This window comes from Eurosta solidaginis, chromosome 5 (assembly GCF_040869045.1).
Source record: "Eurosta solidaginis isolate ZX-2024a chromosome 5, ASM4086904v1, whole genome shotgun sequence".
Lineage (NCBI taxonomy): Eukaryota > Metazoa > Arthropoda > Insecta > Diptera > Tephritidae > Eurosta > Eurosta solidaginis.
The window spans coordinates 266,193,899-266,211,701 of record NC_090323.1 but is presented as its reverse complement, the minus strand read 5'-3'; the positions used below and the strand labels follow the sequence as shown (position 1 = coordinate 266,211,701).

At 33.6% G+C, this 17,803-nt stretch overlaps 2 protein-coding genes across 4 annotated transcripts; one reads left to right on the top strand and one right to left on the bottom strand.

Annotated features, from left to right (window-relative positions):
* Positions 1 to 278: 278 nt before the first annotated feature.
* Positions 279 to 5,590, top strand: Aps (diphosphoinositol polyphosphate phosphohydrolase 1 Aps). 2 transcript variants are annotated; one of them, XM_067790327.1, is made up of 5 exons: positions 279 to 962; positions 1,138 to 1,365; positions 3,287 to 3,385; positions 3,458 to 3,613; positions 3,683 to 5,590. In XM_067790327.1, exons 3-5 carry the CDS (start codon positions 3,287 to 3,289, stop codon positions 3,920 to 3,922), a joined length of 495 nt encoding a protein of 164 aa, XP_067646428.1. In that variant the 5' UTR covers positions 279 to 962; positions 1,138 to 1,365; the 3' UTR covers positions 3,923 to 5,590. The 2 variants fall into 2 exon arrangements, with proteins under 2 accessions (XP_067646428.1, XP_067646429.1); XM_067790328.1 differs by lacking the exons at positions 279 to 962; positions 1,138 to 1,365 and adding an exon at positions 3,045 to 3,189.
* Positions 5,399 to 9,285, bottom strand: aln (allnighter). Of its 2 annotated transcripts, none has more exons than XM_067790326.1 (6): positions 8,775 to 9,285; positions 8,531 to 8,677; positions 8,328 to 8,465; positions 6,313 to 6,521; positions 6,120 to 6,251; positions 5,399 to 6,058 (listed from the first exon to the last, which is right to left on the bottom strand). In XM_067790326.1, exons 1-6 carry the CDS (start codon positions 8,916 to 8,918, stop codon positions 5,761 to 5,763), a joined length of 1,068 nt encoding a protein of 355 aa, XP_067646427.1. In that variant the 5' UTR covers positions 8,919 to 9,285; the 3' UTR covers positions 5,399 to 5,760. The 2 variants fall into 2 exon arrangements, with proteins under 2 accessions (XP_067646427.1, XP_067646426.1); XM_067790325.1 differs by having other exon boundaries at positions 6,120 to 6,254; positions 8,775 to 9,281.
* Positions 9,286 to 17,803: the final 8,518 nt, after the last annotated feature.

Here is a 17,803-nt window from a genome sequence, read left to right as displayed (position 1 = left end):
CCCATTTTATTTATGTACATCTCTAATTCATCGGGATAAATGAGTAGGGGAACAGTAAAGAGGATAGGGTAGATCCTATTTTCCTGCCAGTTTATGATACGACTGAAAATTCGCCTTAAGAAAACTCATAGAAACTTTCTATGGAAACTGTTTTTTACATATTGTATATAACTCCGGATATCTACCCGAGATTGTTCTGGTAGAGTAGGCAGTGTACTGTCAACAAACCGGTGTCATTTTGACAACATAACCTACAAATGGAAAAAAGTGCTGCCAAATTGCACGTTTATGATTGTCAAATTTTGTGCAATTTCTTTCTGTACTCCATTTATTTTTGCTGTGAAGTAATAAAAAAAGTGTGGAATTTGTATTAAGAAAGAAAATTGCTTTTTCTGCATCGTTAACGAGCAGAAAAATTTGCAAGAAACTTTTTTAGTGAAAGTTTAAGTGCAGCCGCCGCCACCACCACAAAAGACACAGCCGCGACCGTGTGCCAGAACGAAAGATGGGAGCAGGTGTTTAAACAAAACCAGGCGATAGATAAGCAAAGTCTGAAATAATACCTATTTCTTTGCTCAACGACAACGCAGACAAAGAAACATTAAAAAATATATATAAAAAGAAAAGCTACATTCACCAGAAAAAAAGAAACAACACACAAAGCCGACAGCAGTGAAAAATCACCAATACTGACTTGTAAAAAGTAACAAGAACATCTGTACAAGCAGCCGTTTTGCAAAGAGTAGCAGGCATAAACGCAAAACAAAAAAATCACACAAAATGCTGAGATTGCAAAGCTAAACACGATTTTGCCACTTCTCCCCACAATTTTTTGCACAATTTAAAACTTTCTTACGTCGTTCTTTATTTTCTGATTTCTTCCTGTGCTCCTATTAATTGCACGCTGCTGGCCGTTTAACTGAGTCCCACATACTTATCGACCAACTACCCGGTCAGCACATGTAAGTATGTACGTCTCAATGATGGATGAGCGCAAAAGCACCCACCCAAAATGAGGCGCCGTAAATTGCTTTTATCTTTATTGTTATTTACTTCAAGTTCTTGTTATTATAACTTATGATGAAATATATGTATGAATGCATGTGTAACTGACCAATATTTTCTTTATTCTTGTAGTGGCAAAATAATTTTTGTGAATATTTTTACGCTTTCTAATTGTGGCGAAGCTTTTAACTAGTATTGAATAGTTTGGAATCTTCCGTTTTTCCAATTCCCCTGCGGAGCAGAAGGACATTTTAAGAAACATTTAACGAATCTTGCTGATACATCGTGAGGGTTAACTTTGAAGAAGCTATACTTATAACAATAACATACACATCTCTTTCAACTCCTTACAAGTTAAAGGTTAGTAATTATCTGTCATAAATTTTTTTATGTACTAGTAAGTCGTTATATAAATGATTTAAGTCCTTGAATATGTTAAGTGTAAAAAAGTTTGTGCTAGGTGTAAAACAACTAAAAGGAACAAGACAGCGTTGTGAATTGTAATAACAGCCTTTGGACGGAGAAATTTCATAAAGTTTGACTTGTAGTCTGAACGCAATACGGTGGTTTGAAAAGAACTTTTCCTTCAAAACCAAAGTGCAAAAAGTTATTTGAAAGGTTTTTAATTCCTTTTAATTTGTACTTAAATTTAGAATAGATTTCTTCTAAGTTTTTTAATGTGCCCAAGAAAAATAATACTTAAATACAAGGTTCACTGCTACAACAACAACAATGCTCAATATATCTGCGAGGAGATGTAGGCCAGGCTTTTTTCCAATTTGTGTCATACCACTTTAGTTTGTTTCCTACAAACGGAACGGAACCTACATGCAAGTGAATTTTCGCTGGGAAGTTTTTCGTCGCACAAATACACTCGGAGTGTTTGCTAAACCACCTCCGAGAGGGTCCCGCTTTGAAATTTTTTGTTCTAATCGAAAAAACTTCTAAAGATTTTGATGGTGCTTTTACCGGGCCTTGAACCCAGAACCATCATTGCGGTAGGCGAGCTAGGCGCTACCGCCGCACTATGGCGACCGAAGTTCTCTTCTCCATTTTCTACAATATTTCAAGCTTATTGGCTATTGAAATTCACGTCCACAAATTGAGGCTTTTGAACGACTGCACAACAACTCTACCCTACTGAATTTGATACTACTAAAATCTGATGGTGAGATTTGAACCAAATGCTTTGGCTGATGTTGTAGAGATAAGGATACTCTCCGAAAGTTTTGGGGAGTGTTATCGATGTTGACGGTCCTTTGCCGGATATAGATCCGGGCGTTGCTGAAACCAGCGCCATTAAGATACTAGCCGGACCATCTCGCGAACAATTTAATTTGATCATATTGAATCTTTTGGGTTATCCCGCCCCCACCCCCCAGTTGCATGAGGAACTTGGGCTCACCAGAGCTTCGCCTGCTAAATATGTGTATGAAACATGCATATTTGTAAAATATTCGCCTCTCGTATGAAAGATTCACAATTGGGTCGCGGTAGCTATGAGTTGTCTTTATCAATCCCGTGAATCCCTATGGCAGAAGATGTTTGTATTTTGTTCGCTTTACTTAGTTAAATAACACCTCAACTAATGACAAAAAAGGGTTATAAAAAATAAAAATCCCATTGATGCGTAAGTAAGTTTTTTGCATTCTCAGAACATTGTGATTATCTTTAGTTATTCGCTGTAGTAGATTGTATCACGACATGCGCACACAGAATATCCTCAGCATGTGCACATTTCAAGAAGCACTTGCGATATCGCCACGGATTAGGTAAAACCGAATAGAAAAAAAGCAAAAATCGCATACCTATCTTTATATACAAATAAACAATATATTTCATAACATAGCAGACGGAAATCACGTGCATTTTACTGCACATTCAATACAAAAATTAATTATTTAAACAAACAATGGCAGGGGTCAGTTCTTATCTCTTCATATACAATGTGTACATTATTTTATACTCAAGCTCGGGAGGGGCATGACTTGTAGATACTTGAACACCGGCTGTTCAGCTGCTGAAACAAATTTCCGTTAACCTCATTTGAATACTTATAAATATGTGTGTATGTTTATTGAAATGGAATGTAGCCAGATACAGAGCCAAAAGTCAAGTGACAAATATTGCCAATCGAAGATAGTAATTTACTCTGCCATATGATTGCTGTAAAAATCGTATGAAGTAATTAGAAATTTTAGCTTATTTTATAAAAAATCCAGTGCGCATAAGCATGTAAATTTCTACATGTACAAATGTATTACACAGTTCTTTATTTTAGATGGTCAAGGAAAAGCCAAACTCTACACGAATTTACGATAAGGATGGCTTTCGCCGTCGTGCTGCATGCATTTGTGTGCGATCTGATGCCGAGGCAGAGGTAAAAAACATGTTCCCCGCAAACATTTAACAAACATTTCTAAAATATGAAAACTTTATTTCGTTTGTGTAGGTGCTTCTAGTAACCTCCTCGCGTCGTCCGGAGCTGTGGATTGTGCCTGGCGGTGGTGTTGAACCTGAAGAGGAACCTTCGGTAACGGCTGTGCGTGAAGTGCTGGAAGAAGCTGGCGTGGTAGGCAAGCTTGGTCGTTGTTTGGGTGTTTTTGAGGTTAGCACAATATTTAATTGTAAAGTGATAATATACCCATCAGAGGAAACTATTTTTTTATTACTTCAGAATCGGGAGCACATGCATCGCACCGAGGTGTTTGTAATGAATGTGACCAATGAATTGGAAGAATGGGAAGATTCGCGAAGCATTGGCCGTAAAAGGCAGTGGTTTTCAATTGATGATGCGTTGACACAATTGGCACTACATAAACCAACGCAGCGGCACTATTTAATGCAACTAAGGCATTCGAAAAGTAATACAACATCTACAAATGCAACTCCACCAGTCACTCCAACAGAAACATAAAGATAAATGGGATATATGATCTTACATTCAATTGTAGATGCAGTGCGACTATATTTATAGCGACACGTGGACCGTAGACTTAAATTGACTCCCATTAACACTCGCACATACAACACAAAAACACGAAAAACACACACATATATTAGTTTACACAGTAAAACAAAAAACATATTTTGTATGTGTTTTGCACGCATCACCAGCCGCGTTGTTAACACAACAAAATATATGATATATGAATTGTTCTTATTTTCAATTGTAACTGATTTGCGCATCATGAACATACCAATTTACTTTTATATGCATATGTGTATGTTATGGCAATGCATACAAGCACACCAACGTAAACAAACAATATCATTATTATTATTAATTATGCAGTAAAATGGAGTATGTACTAAAATAAGTTATATGCAAAACTTTTTAGTTTACAAATTATTTCAACAACAACATACAACAAATATACTACAAGAAATTATGCTCCACATCAACAAATAATGTTCATTCAATAACGTTAAGATACTTTTTAATAATGTAATAAAATGTAATAATTAAGTTGAAAAAAGTGAAATGTAGAAGAATATATTTGTAGTTGCGTATTTGCGACGAAACTCAATTTTCATAGAGTAAAATCTATTATTGAATGCAAAGCTGCTTTGGGGATGAAATTCAGTTTCAGTAAAATAGGAATGATGAATAAATATAAAAATTTTCATGTAACAAAAAGTCGAGAACGAAAATAAACAATTTAATGAATATATCATAAAACGAAATTGACGCAACTAAAAAATATGTAAAAGTTTAATGGAAAACTTTAAACGATTTGCACATTTTTGTAAATTTCTACTTAGATTTTCTACTCTTTTATAATTTACAAAAAGTATCGAAAGTTGCGCCACGCTGCTTATTGCAGTACAGCGATTAAATTATGTAAGCAAAATTCTAAAAAAAAAATAACTAAAACATAAACGATTGCCTAAAGCAAGTCTGCGCAAAATTGCGTATTAAACTTATGTACTGTTAGTAGAGGTGTTTTAAATTTTCACCAAGTTACTGAAATTTGTTAAATTTTTGTACGTTTTATTTTGCTCGTTGCCTTTTGTATTAACTGGAATTGCTTGTTAGCCACCGCGCACACATAATACATACAATGCATTTATGTTTATTTAATATTAAATTTATTTACACATTGTGCCCGAAAAATAAAGGTTTAATCCTACACGACCTTTTTCTATTAACAATCAATCCCTATGCTGCCTCATAGCTCTTCACGTAGCACCAGAGCATTAGTGACTGATACTAACTGAATACCGGCTGCATTTTTTTCTTTATTTTGCAAAAGTCCTACGACTTTAATATACTTATTAAAAACAAATAAAAACTCGATGAAACGAATTAAACACAGTCACCTACATTGTTTAAAAATAAAAATATAATTTATGTAACACGGGAAGATAAATTCTATAAAATATAAGAAAAATTATTGCAAAAACTATTAAAATAAAAAGAAAAAAATATACATATACATCTAAAATACTAATTGTATTAACTGATAAGAAGAAAAGGAAATTATCTGTTGCAATTATAATAATATAAATGAAAAAAGATATACATATTGTGAATGTAAAAGCAGGAATAATAAAACTGAGACCAACACTATTGCTCGTTAAATTTTTTTTTTTACTTTGATTTTATTTCCATGTACATTTTTCATTGTTTGTAAATAAAGTAATATTGGCAAATTTTGAGCTTTACAAAAACCCTTAAAATACATTTGTAATCTATAAAGTTAGTATGTGAATGTATTACGTATGCTATGCTTTTCCTTCTTACTTCTACATTCAATCGCCAAAATCCTTTGGTTTATTACCAAATTTTCGCTGCAAGCATTTATTCTGATACGTTTGCGTAATACTTGAGGCTGTTGTAAAACGTTTGAGGTTTGCCATTATGTAATTACAGAAAACATCGAAATTATCATTCCTTTGTATGCCATTACAAATGTGCTTCTCTTTGTCGCAACTACCACGGCATTGATGCCAATCACAATCCTCATTACGTTGACAAGTTTGTCCGCTCGCTAAACGTCTATTGACTTGGCTCTCAATTTGTATGTAATCAGCGTTTAAAGCTTTTAATCTACAAAAGCATATGAATTAAAAATGAATAAATTCCAAACATATTTTATCGTATGTATTACCTTAAATCTGTTGTTAAACCGAAATTATTCAAATCAATTTTACAAATTTTTAATGGATCCGGTCTGATTATGTCTAAACGTATTATGAAATCGAATAACTTTTTGAGCAACTCTTGCTCATTAAGACCATATCTACTGTAAAAACGGATAAATAATATATAAGACTTAAATGTAAAATGAGATGCATACTTACAAATTTCGCGTGAAAATATTGCCGATTTTCGGGAGTCGTAGATTTTCTACAACATAATATGGACCACATGATCCGATTATTGTGGGAAATATCGATTCGTCGTCAAACAGTTTGCTCATCAAATAGGTATTGTCTTTGAAAAGTCGCCAGAAGTTTAGCATTTGCTTTGGATTATTTTCATCTATTTCTTGATTAATAAGTATTTTTATCTGTAAGACAGAAGCCGCGAGCAAGTTTAGTACATCAGTATTTATTTGACAATTTAATTATTAGTACATTAAGATAATGAAGTCTTTTATATTACAACGAACAGATGTCATAGCAATTGCGGTTCTTATAGTACTACCTTACATATATATGTAAATATTAATTATCTACGGTATGTTTTAAAAGATAGATGAGAGTAAAGTAGAAAAAATCTGCGAAACCACCTGGTCGCTAATAGTTTTTGGGTATAGCGGCAAAAACCCTCCCCGAAAGCTTTGGGGAGTGTGTTCGCAGCTTACAATCCTTTGACGGATTCGATACTCTCCGGCACTAGCCCCTTGAGGTACTACCCCGACTGTCTAGCGAACGATTCGATAAAAAGGCGGCGTAATTTTAGTATGAAGCTTATTTGGTCACTCTAATCATATTTGTAGCGAACATTTAGACACCTTTCTGACGAAGATTCTACGAGGCCCAATGATGAGAGCAGAATAACTGCCAAAACACGCTGAAACATCAGTATGATTTGGGAATTCGGAGGTGACTCTTGGGGTTTCCGTTCATCCAAATGCTTTAAGTTTATTGTAACACCGTTTAGTTTGCCGGGTATGGCCTAAACACTTTCATCCTGAGGTTATTTACGTTAGTATTATTCCTCACTTTCTTACTCCGCGAAAGTATTGAAGATAACCAAGAGCTTACAGACTGCTATTTCTGTATATAGTAGAAAAAGTTATATTTAAGACTGCCACAGTCTTGTCAGTGTGCTTAATGCAAAATACTACAGCTCTCACAGCTGCTAGCCATGGCTACAGTCTCCTTAGTTTGAGTAGAAGTAATGCAGAGCACCAGCTCACCCTCGCCTCTCCTTCATTTTGTGGCACTCGTGTGAGGCAATATATCAGCTCCTAGTCCCTCACGCCGTATGTGAGCGCGGATTACATACGAATGCGACATCAGCTCAATGCAGTTCATGTCTTGGTCGAAGAGATTCACAGGCAATTAAATGAAACAGAAACAACTATTACTTTACCAAACTTGCGTGACCTGGGGCTTTGAATTCCAGTGCGGAAAACACTTTAATGCACTCATCCGTCCCTGACTCCATAGTTCCGTCTTCTTCGGTCGGAGGCAATTAGTATCACCATTTCATTGGATAGAACATCGTGAATACATAATTTACAGAATGTAGGACCATTTTTACGTACGTAGCAGGTGACACGAAACCATATTTTTTTTAACGTGCCCCGTGCAGCAATTCTTGGATGGAAACATCGACAAGATAAGAGCCTTTAAATCCATCGATCTAGAGCTATCTGGATGAAGCTGAAATATGCCTAAGAGGCCATTGAAAAGTTAAGTCCTCTCTCGACGATCACGTTCTACATGTCACTGCCTGCCTGCTCTTATGTGTTGCTCGGAATCATGTACCGTGCAGAGGAACGATAGAATGGCTTTTAGAGTTTTCGAGAGAGCACTTCTACGGAAGATTAATGGTGCTGTCCGTGGTGCCGGCGGCAAGTATCGAAGGATGTATAATTCTAGCGCAACGAATGAAAGCCGATCTACCTCGCTCGCTGGGCAAAGTCATGCGGATAGATGAAGACGTTCCTGCCCAGTTATGAAAGCAGAGAAAGGGTGAGTTGTGAAAAACAGGTGGATGGAAACTTTGATCGCATTTCATGTTATAAGTTGGCGGCCATATCGCCAAAAAGGAATGTTTTGCTGTGAAACGAAACGAAAAGGCAACGTTGGTCGCCATTTCGTTTATTCAAAATTTCATAAATGAATAAGTTATTTGTACTAACCATATTTTCTTCCAAAGTAACATTATAATTAATCATAATATGCAGCTTAATTATATGATGAAAATCGTCAATTTTCGGAAGAATCAGACCGCCACTGCTATCTTTCCACGACAAATCATCATTTATCTTACTTGCGCGCTAAAATTTACGTAAAATGTTTTGTTTTCAAATTTTATTTACATTTCTCTCATCATTAATCTTACTCTAAACTCAATTGCCTCGCCATTTCTCTCCGCAATGAATGGTACTGCTTTGCCAAAATCGCATTTGTAATTAATAAATGGCGTCGCATCGCTACAAATTTCCTCACATAATGAGCCGCTATATTGTTTATTCCGATACATTTTGCACTGTGAAAGAAAATGCCATAGTTTACAGTATCATCAAAATGTATGTATATAGCGGTCAAATGATCGCATATGATTGTTTGTATGAGTAGCTACTTACTATATGATTTATGCGTCTGAGTTCCATAATTTTAAAACAAAGTTCCTTGTCAATGGTTAAAAGTGCGCAAATTAACAAAAGTGACATCAAACAAATAAACAAAGCTCGTTTGTTTCGTCTGCAATTTGTTAAGAACATTCTCATCGTTAACAATTAACTGTAATGTTATTCTGACGCACTTTCGAGTATGTGGGTATGACTGTAGATTTGTGTATTACAAAACTTGTTTTAATTTTTCATGTGTTTTAGTTATTTTTTGCAAAATTTTTTTTGGAATGCAACTAAAGTGAACACCAAAATTTAATAACAAATTCAATATTGCCAAATTATTTTTGCAAGCGTTTTGGATGTAAACATTTATATGTTTTGACATATTTAAGGCATGCGCAGTTATTTTGTATACAGTTATCGCGATTTCTATTCTTTAAGATGGGTTTTTTTAAATTCTCTCGATTGATACCTTTGTAAAGTTAAAATAAGCATTCTTTTCCAAAATTTATTTCTTTGTTTTTTTTAGATATTAACTGATTTTTTTGAATTCAATATAACTCACGTGTACTGCCGTATGATATTATATTTTTTGACTGATACGACTAACGTATCACATACATAATTACCTTTTGTTTTATATGCCGTCTCGACCCCTGTTTTTTAGTTTGCCTTATTAGATCGAAAATATTTTTATTGAAATTTCCGAATATTTTCGCTTTTTTGATGGTGCTGTCGGGATATTACTGAACTTTGTGATGTTATATGCTTTTGCTGATGTGATGTAGAGATTTTATGCATGCGTGGACTTAGTAATGTGATCTTCTGATGTTGATTAACGGGTGATTTTAAGATGTTATATATGTGTGGACTCTATGACGCGATCGGCTGATGTTGATGTGTGATGTAACATGCATCCAATTTGTGATGTGATCTAATGTTGATGTGATTATGGGATGATATGTATGCGTGGACTGTATGATGTGATTTGCTTATGTGGATGTGATGTTGAGATTGTGAAGTGGGAATGTTATGTTTGTTTGTGGACTTCGTGAGGTGATCTGATAATGCTGTGATTTTATGTAAAATGCGTGGACTTTTTAATGTAACTTGCTTATGTCGATGCGATGTAGGGATGTTATGTATGAATGAGTGCACTTTGTGGTGTGATCTGCTGATAATGATCTGATGAAAGGATGCTATTTTATGCATTGACTTTGTGGTGTTAATGTGATGTAGGGATGTTATGTATGCGGCAAATTTGTGATTTGATTTGCATATGTTGATGGTTTAGTTTCAGTTTATTAATCATTTTGCTTAGATATGGTAGGTACGTTATGTATACGTGAAGTTTCCGTAGGGATCTGCTAATGTTGATGTGAACTAGAGATATTATGTATGTACATATGTATATGGGGATTTGGCGATGTAATTCTGATGAGATGCAGGGATATTATGCAGGCGTTGATTTTTGATGTGATCTCCTGGTGCTGATGTGATGTAAGAATGTAATGTATGCGTGGAGTTGGTGAAATGATCGGCTGATGTTGATTCGACTTAGGTCGCTAGTATTATGTGTGTTTTGCTGTTTGAACTTTAATTTAATTTTTCATACGAAAAAGAGAAAAGTTAGACTCTGTCTAACGCAGCCGCCGAATGATTACTTTGGTTAATGATATTATTCTTTACAAGGAAACCCCTGTGAGAACTAGAGCAAACAATTAGGCTCATACGACAAGAGTGGCGTGGTTGCCAAGGCGCATATGCGCTGACTCTTTGCTTGATGATAGCAGGTACTTTGTTTTGTCCTCAGTCACCACCAAACAGAACTTTTCTGCTTCTTTTTCCATTTTGGAGTAAGCAGAACTCACGGCGCGGTTGTTCAGGCCGATGATGTAAATGCACGCCAGAATTAAAGAAATCCCGCGATAGGGGTCACCCTATCTGAATCCTCTTCTAGTTTCGAACGGCTCGGAGAGGTCCTTCCCAGTTCTGAATGAGCTGATGATATTGCTCTAGTCATTATGCACAACTATGTAAGTTTTGCGAGGAAACCAAATTCAGATACAGCGGCGTATGTCAGCTCCTTTTCGTGCATAGTTGAGTATAAAAAACCACCTGAAAAAAAATAGCCTAGTGTACATGCTTACATAAATAAGTATACATATTATATATCATAGGAGCGAATTTTAAGACGATTATATATAAGATTGACTATTCGAGTCTGCCCTATTCGATTTGTCTTTGATTTATAAGTTCCAATTCGATTTATATAAAAATGTGTCCCTTCGGCAAAATGTGAAATGCCGATTTATATTGCCGCCGGTATATAATAGAGCTTACGCCGCCGACGCCGATAAAGTTATCGGCGTAAACCTCTACTACTTACCATAGTACTAATCCAATTATTCTCATGATAACACAAAAGCTAACGGTCGATATAATTTTAATAACAATTTGTATATTAACTTTAAATAATGACTCTTTATTTTGATACTCTAGAAAAATGGAGCGAAGACAGTTATTTAATTCGCCAATGTTCGGTGCAAGTCCTCCAACAAAAGTCGGGTCGTAAGAAATGAATGAACGCCGTTTAAGCACCATAAAACGAGATCTTACCGTTTTTGATACAAATATAAATTTTCGTTATCGTGCACACAAAATAAAGTCCATTCAGTATATGTCTGATACATTTATTCTTGTGAGACCTAACTATGCTCATCTACTTAAATCGTGAATTTTTAGGTAAATGCGATTTATATGAAGGAAGCAAATGGTTATAGGCCGTTAAGAACGGCCGGACGGAACTGAACGGTGCACACGTGTGAATACGTCATCAAGAAGAATGACCCAGCAATTATATTTATAAATTTTATAAAGGATTCAGCAATATAAATCATTCCAGTCCATAAGGTAGGTCATAGGCTCTAATCCCAGAGAAGGCAACATCAAAATACATTCAAAATGTTTTTTTTCTAAACCGGGACGCCGCCGCGTAGTGAGTTGACAAACATTCCAAGTTAATTTTTGCCATGGAAATCTTATCAGCAAAAGTTCACCTGCCTTGCTTTTATTTTATATATCATAGTTATAGGTGAACGGGCTCTTTCTGAACGCAGTTGCGCTTAGAGCGTTTTCAGCACCGCTCAATTCATTGGCTGTTTTCATTCATTCTCTAAAACGTCTTGCTGGTGGCGTAAATCTCGTGTTGCTTGAATAACATTAGCCTGAGTGATATTTGTAAAAAAACATACTTACCGAGATGTTAAAGATAGCCTCTTTTTGAAGAGTTCGTTCGGGTTCGGAAACAAGAAATATTTATAATCCTCTGTTAAAAGACTATTTGGGTTTGATTTTGTGGCTATGTTCTTTTGTTTCAAGATTCAGCTAAATTTTACATACATTTTCCCCGGAAAGTTTTTCCTCATCAAGCATGTTTAGGAAAATTAAAAAAAACTACATAGAACAGTACTAGAAAGTAGTTTTTTGGGGAGTATTATCGATGTTGATGGTCCTTTTCCAGATACAGATCCGGTACATTCAGGTAACAAAGTACCATAAAGGTACTAGCCCGACCATCTCGGAAACGATTATACGACCACATTTAATCTTCTAGTTTTTGTAACATTAATTCACTTTTGTAAAGAGAATTAAAGTCAATGGCGTTGATTCCAACATGATTTAACTCTCTTTCGGATTTGGGATTAATGTCATTGACATTATTTCAAACACACAATAACAACTAAACACAAAACAATAAATGCACCAGAACAACAAACACACAAAAAGAAGGTCAAACGACTGGAATTAGGTACTGACTTTTATCTGGCTCAGTCAGCCACAAAAATCGATCAGTAAAGACCATCCCCGGTTCTGAATCAACGCACAGCACATACACATAAATACAACATACACAAACATCAATTTTGACAATACCTGCTCATGTACCTACGAACTATAAATACAAGACAAACGACAACAACAGATCAGAACGAAAATCGAAACTGATGATGGCACAACGCCGAAACCGGTTTGTCTCGAAACCAAATTTGACAAGGGATGACGGAAAATCGTTCCAATTACATCATTTATCCACCCTGTCGGAAAATCAACAACTCGTCAACTTTTTTTTGCTAAGATCCACTAAACAATAAAACACTTTATTCAAAATTTTCTTAACGTATTTTTTTCTTTATTTATTTTTTTTCATTTGTTTAAATTTTTTTGCTAAATTGAGCAATTTTTTTATATATATTAATTTTATTTATATAGTGTGTATTCATAATTAATAATATCTTTTTGTATGTATGCATGTGTTGTTGTTTTTTCGTCATTTCATTACTAATTAATATTATTTGTTATGCCTAAAAATAAAAAAAATTAATTCATATACATTATTCAATTTTTATGATTTTATTAAAGTTATTGCATATTTTTGTTTATTTTCAGTAGTGTTTTGTTGTTCTTTCTATTTTCATGAATTATTCGTTTTTGCATGTTTAGCTAGTCAGTAATTAATGCGCATTGGTTCCATAGGATTTTAAAGAAATAAAATACAAATTTAAAAATCAGCAAACTAAATTAGATACATACATTATATTGGATAAAACGCGTTTAGAAATTTAAGTTTTAATTTGAAACTGTTCAACGATTGTTCAAACTTTTGCGATTTATTTAAAACACTTGAACACAAAGGTTGTAGTATTACTAAACCTCGGGACCGTTTTTCCAAAAATATTTTCGTCTTATAACATTAGTAAATCTTATTTTAAATATATTTTCCAAGACGTTACTTTTGGATCACTCTAAAGCTTATTGACAACCTTCTTGGAAATAAGAAAATTTCGAATAAAAGACGCTTCAGAAATTTCCAAGAAGATATTTTCGTAACACAAGCTTTCTGAAAAATTTCATAAACTGATTTATACAAAATTTTTTAAGATACAAAAAATAAACTTGGATCGACCCCGTTTTGCAAAGCAATTTAATCAAATATGGACTACATTTAAATAATAAAAAATATATATAAGGCCGGATGGTAAAACCATCTGCAAAAAGTTGAAGGATTTCTAGATTGAAGAAGTGAACAAGACGTATTATGTGAAAAAAAAATAAAACAATTGATAATGAATATTGCTCGCCTTTGCACAAAATAGTTCTTCTAGTTTTATCCATTACCGAAAAAATATTTATCTAAATGTGCACATTTTTAATTGAGAAAAAAGTTTCCAAACGTGTGCAATGTAAAAATGCGCTTTTAACGAAAAATTATTAGTAAATCGTGAAAGGTTGAACCATATCGCCGTATATGTTTTAATCTATGATTATTTGCCGGCTGAAGGTCCAAATTAAAAAACACAAACGTTTCGTCTTTTTTGTCAATATATTTCGGTTACACTTCGATAACCATCCTCAGGACACCATTAACAAAAAAAAAACAAAAACATAAAATTGGTAAACAAAAAACACATACATACATGATTATTCATCTAATGTGTCAATTGTTGTCGCTTGCTCTCCAAAAATCGGTTATAAATTCACTATTAAGGCGATCTTCAACAAAAACCCATCAAAATAGCTCAGAAAAAGTGAAAATATTCAAATCATTAACATACATATGTACCTGAATTGTCAGAACGTGTAGCGAGATCTGATTGTTATAATAAAGAAAATGTGAGTATAGCCCATAAGCCAATAAATTCTTTAATAAATATATTTAACCCTAGTGAGATAAGGTACGTCTGTGAGACGTTCGTCGTTTTAATTTTGCTCTCAGTCTCTCACAATCGTAAAGAGAGAACATTCTAAGTTTTCTCAGCTACCTTTACCAGCTTGTCAATGGGGGTGTTATTCAGTAGTAACTTTTTTGTTTGCTGAAATATATACGATTGTTTTTTAAAAATACTTCTAAGAGACGTATCGTTATCTTTTACGTGACTACGAATTTTATATGTAACTTTTGCCTAAAATGGTAATTTTGGCTAATATTTTTTTAAGTATAGTTTAAAACAGTTAATTCATTCAAATGAAGTACAAAAAAATGTATTTTATTTTAATTTTTTTGCTATAAACTGAGGTCCTTCGAAAAAGACTGATTTTTGTAAGGACAAGTCCAAGACATGTCAAAATTAATTTTTAATATATTAAAAAAACAATGTTTTTCCTTAAAAACATTTAAAACAAGTGAATATATATCAAATAAATGATTAAAAACAAAAACAAGCAAAAAATGTAATAAATGTAATTTTTTTTTACATCTTTAGGGTCCTTAAGCTTGAACACGTCTCTCAGGCGTACGTTATCTTTCTAGGGTAAAAAATAACGTTATCTTTCTAGGGTTAATAGAACTAAACAAAAAATTTAACACCCAAAAAAGTGACGTAGTTTACAAAATTCCATGCAACGGTAAAACGGATGAGCGATGTAATAGCACATATGTGGGCACAACAAAAGAAAAGTTAAAAACCAGACTGTCACAACACAAGTCGAACTACAAACAGTCACACAGTACAAACTTTCATAAAACAGCCCTAATGTGCCACTGTCAAAGTACCTGGCATTCTCCTAACTTTGACAGAGCAACTATACTTGAACGAGAACAACACCAGGGGAAACGATTTACATTAGAAATGCTTCACATAATCAACGTACCTACAAACATACAAATGAACTGGAAAACGGAAATAGAGCACAGCGCACATTTGTACAGGCATTTGTTGGAGAGCAATTGACCACAATTGACACATTAGACGGATCATCATGTATGTGATTTTTTTATTTTTTCTTTACTAATTTTTATGTTGTACATTATTTTATATTGTTATGTTTTAATGTTGTTAATAATGTCCTGAGGATGGTTACCGAAGTGTAACCGAAATATATTGACCTAAAAGACGAAACGTTTGAGTTTTTTTAATTTGGACCTTGAGCCGGCAAATAATCATAGATTAAGAACATAAAGGTCGCTAAATCATCAAGAAAATGTGTTTTGTTTTTATGAATTTGCTGCTTTGATTTTACTCTATACTACAGTTCCGTGTTTGTGTTTGTGTTTTTTTTTTTTAATTTTTGTCTATCTTGTAGTAACCGCATGTTACGCAAAATTTCACATTTCCTTTATCGTTATTGTATTTTCCATATATTTATTTAGACTATTTTAGATGCCGTTAACGTTTATTCTCGCCACTGCACACAGTGCATTTGATTTAGTTTATTTGCTTTCTCTTTTTTTTTGTTATTTTAAACATATCTTTATTTTGGTTACTTATAACATACATATTTGTTTGTTTATTTAATTAATTTTATTTTCAGTTAAATTACTTAACCCAAATTTTGTTTATGTTTTGATGAACATTAAAAATTGGTTGTTTGCTTGTTTTTGTTTAAATTTTTAATGTTTTTTTAATTATTTATATATGCTATATATGTACTAAGTAATTCAATCAACTCGAATGCCTTAATTATAAAACAATGGTTACTTTTAATTATGTACATTTAGAATAATACACAGCATTGTACAGTTTCACTTCCAGGGAGCTCAGCTGAGTTTTGGCTTTGAAATGGAAAACACCGAATGTGATAATTTAAAAAAAATTTCGAGAAACAAGTGCTACAACTAAAAAGGTTATCTAAAACATTATTTTAAATATATACATATATCTAATTATAATTGTACTGCTTGAAATTGTTCGTACACAACATAGTTTTATAAAACGTTTCTTGTTGTAAAAAATTTAAAAAATATCTTATAGTATAGTTCAGCTGTGCTCCAATGAAAATTCAACTGCCAATGCCGTAAGAGTCAATTTTTTTACTTAATCCTTAATATTACTCAATAAAATTTTCTAATGCAGTTATTATTATACATGTTTTCCCAGTGTTAACATTTGGTTTTGATTTCGCGTTCTTACTGTACATTTTTCATGTTTAGATTTTCCTCCATACAAAGTGTGAAATTTGTTTTTATGTGAAAGAAAATCTGAAACACCTTTCGGAAAAAATTATCGAAAAGAGAGACCTATAATTTGTACTTACTTAGACTAAAAATGATTGGGCTAAAAACTTGCATACTCAACAAAACTCACTGAACTCAAAATAAAAAATTCCAAATTTTCATACAATTTTCACGGATTTTCCCTTGTTTTTTCAAAAGCGTTTTGTGAGATTGGTTTGCATATTTTCAGTTGCAGAATTCATAAACGTTTTTTCGTAAAATATTGAAAATAAAGAAAGAAGAATTTTATTGACGACATTTGATCAAATTGCCACTGCTATCATCGATCAATCAACGAAGGTCAAAAAAGCTTTGAGCCATTTAAGACTGCAAAAGCCCCAAAAAGAGGCGCACCACCTCGTCGAACAACAACAAGTAGAAGTCCTAATAATGACATAAATACGCGCCTTTGGATACCACATTCAGGGCCGGCTCTACCATATACGCGAACTACGCGACAGCCTAGGGCACCAAATTCGATAAACACTTGTATTAAAAATCCTTTTTGCAAAAAAAAAAAAAAATTTTGTAGGGGTCCTATATTTAGTTTCATTAAAAAAATTAATCTTCACCTTAGTTATATTTTACAACACAACTTGTCTGGTCTCGTGCCCAATTTAGTATTTTGTTGACTATACCAATGTCGGTTGCGAGGGGCGAGCGTAGCTTTTCGAAACTGAAATTAATCAAAACTTACTTGCGTTCGGCCATGACTCTAGAAAGGCTTGTCGGTTTAGCATTGCTATCAGTAGAGCAGGAAATTGTGCAAAAATTAGATTTAAGTAAAATTATATCAAATTTCTCTGAGTTGAAGGCGCGGAAAATGAAGTTTTAGTAAACTCTAAGATAATTAAAAATACTTTTGTGTTTTATATGTTCGTTCTTTTGTTAAAAAAATTATATTTAATATGCAATAGAAATAATTTTTTGTTTTATTGACACTAGGTTTGAATTTAATATTTCTGATCTCTAATTTTCTGATCTCCAATTTCTTTCTATAAATACGGGTGAAAGGGACCGCAAATAATAACTCGCCTAGGGCCCCAAA

Bases quoted from the DNA above. Each gene is read 5' to 3' on its own strand.
- Aps (XM_067790327.1), top strand. From the start codon at position 3,287: ATGGTCAAGGAAAAGCCAAACTCTACACGAATTTACGATAAGGATGGC. The intron at 3,386-3,457 runs GTAAAAAACATG...TCGTTTGTGTAG, and splicing joins GATCTGATGCCGAGGCAGAG to GTGCTTCTAGTAACCTCCTC. The intron at 3,614-3,682 runs GTTAGCACAATA...TTATTACTTCAG, and splicing joins GTTGTTTGGGTGTTTTTGAG to AATCGGGAGCACATGCATCG.
- aln (XM_067790325.1), bottom strand. From the start codon at position 8,918: ATGAGAATGTTCTTAACAAATTGCAGACGAAACAAACGAGCTTTGTTT. The intron at 8,678-8,774 runs GTAAGTAGCTAC...TTTCTTTCACAG, and splicing joins TCAGACGCATAAATCATATA to TGCAAAATGTATCGGAATAA. The intron at 6,059-6,119 runs GTAATACATACG...ATGCTTTTGTAG, and splicing joins GGTTTAACAACAGATTTAAG to ATTAAAAGCTTTAAACGCTG.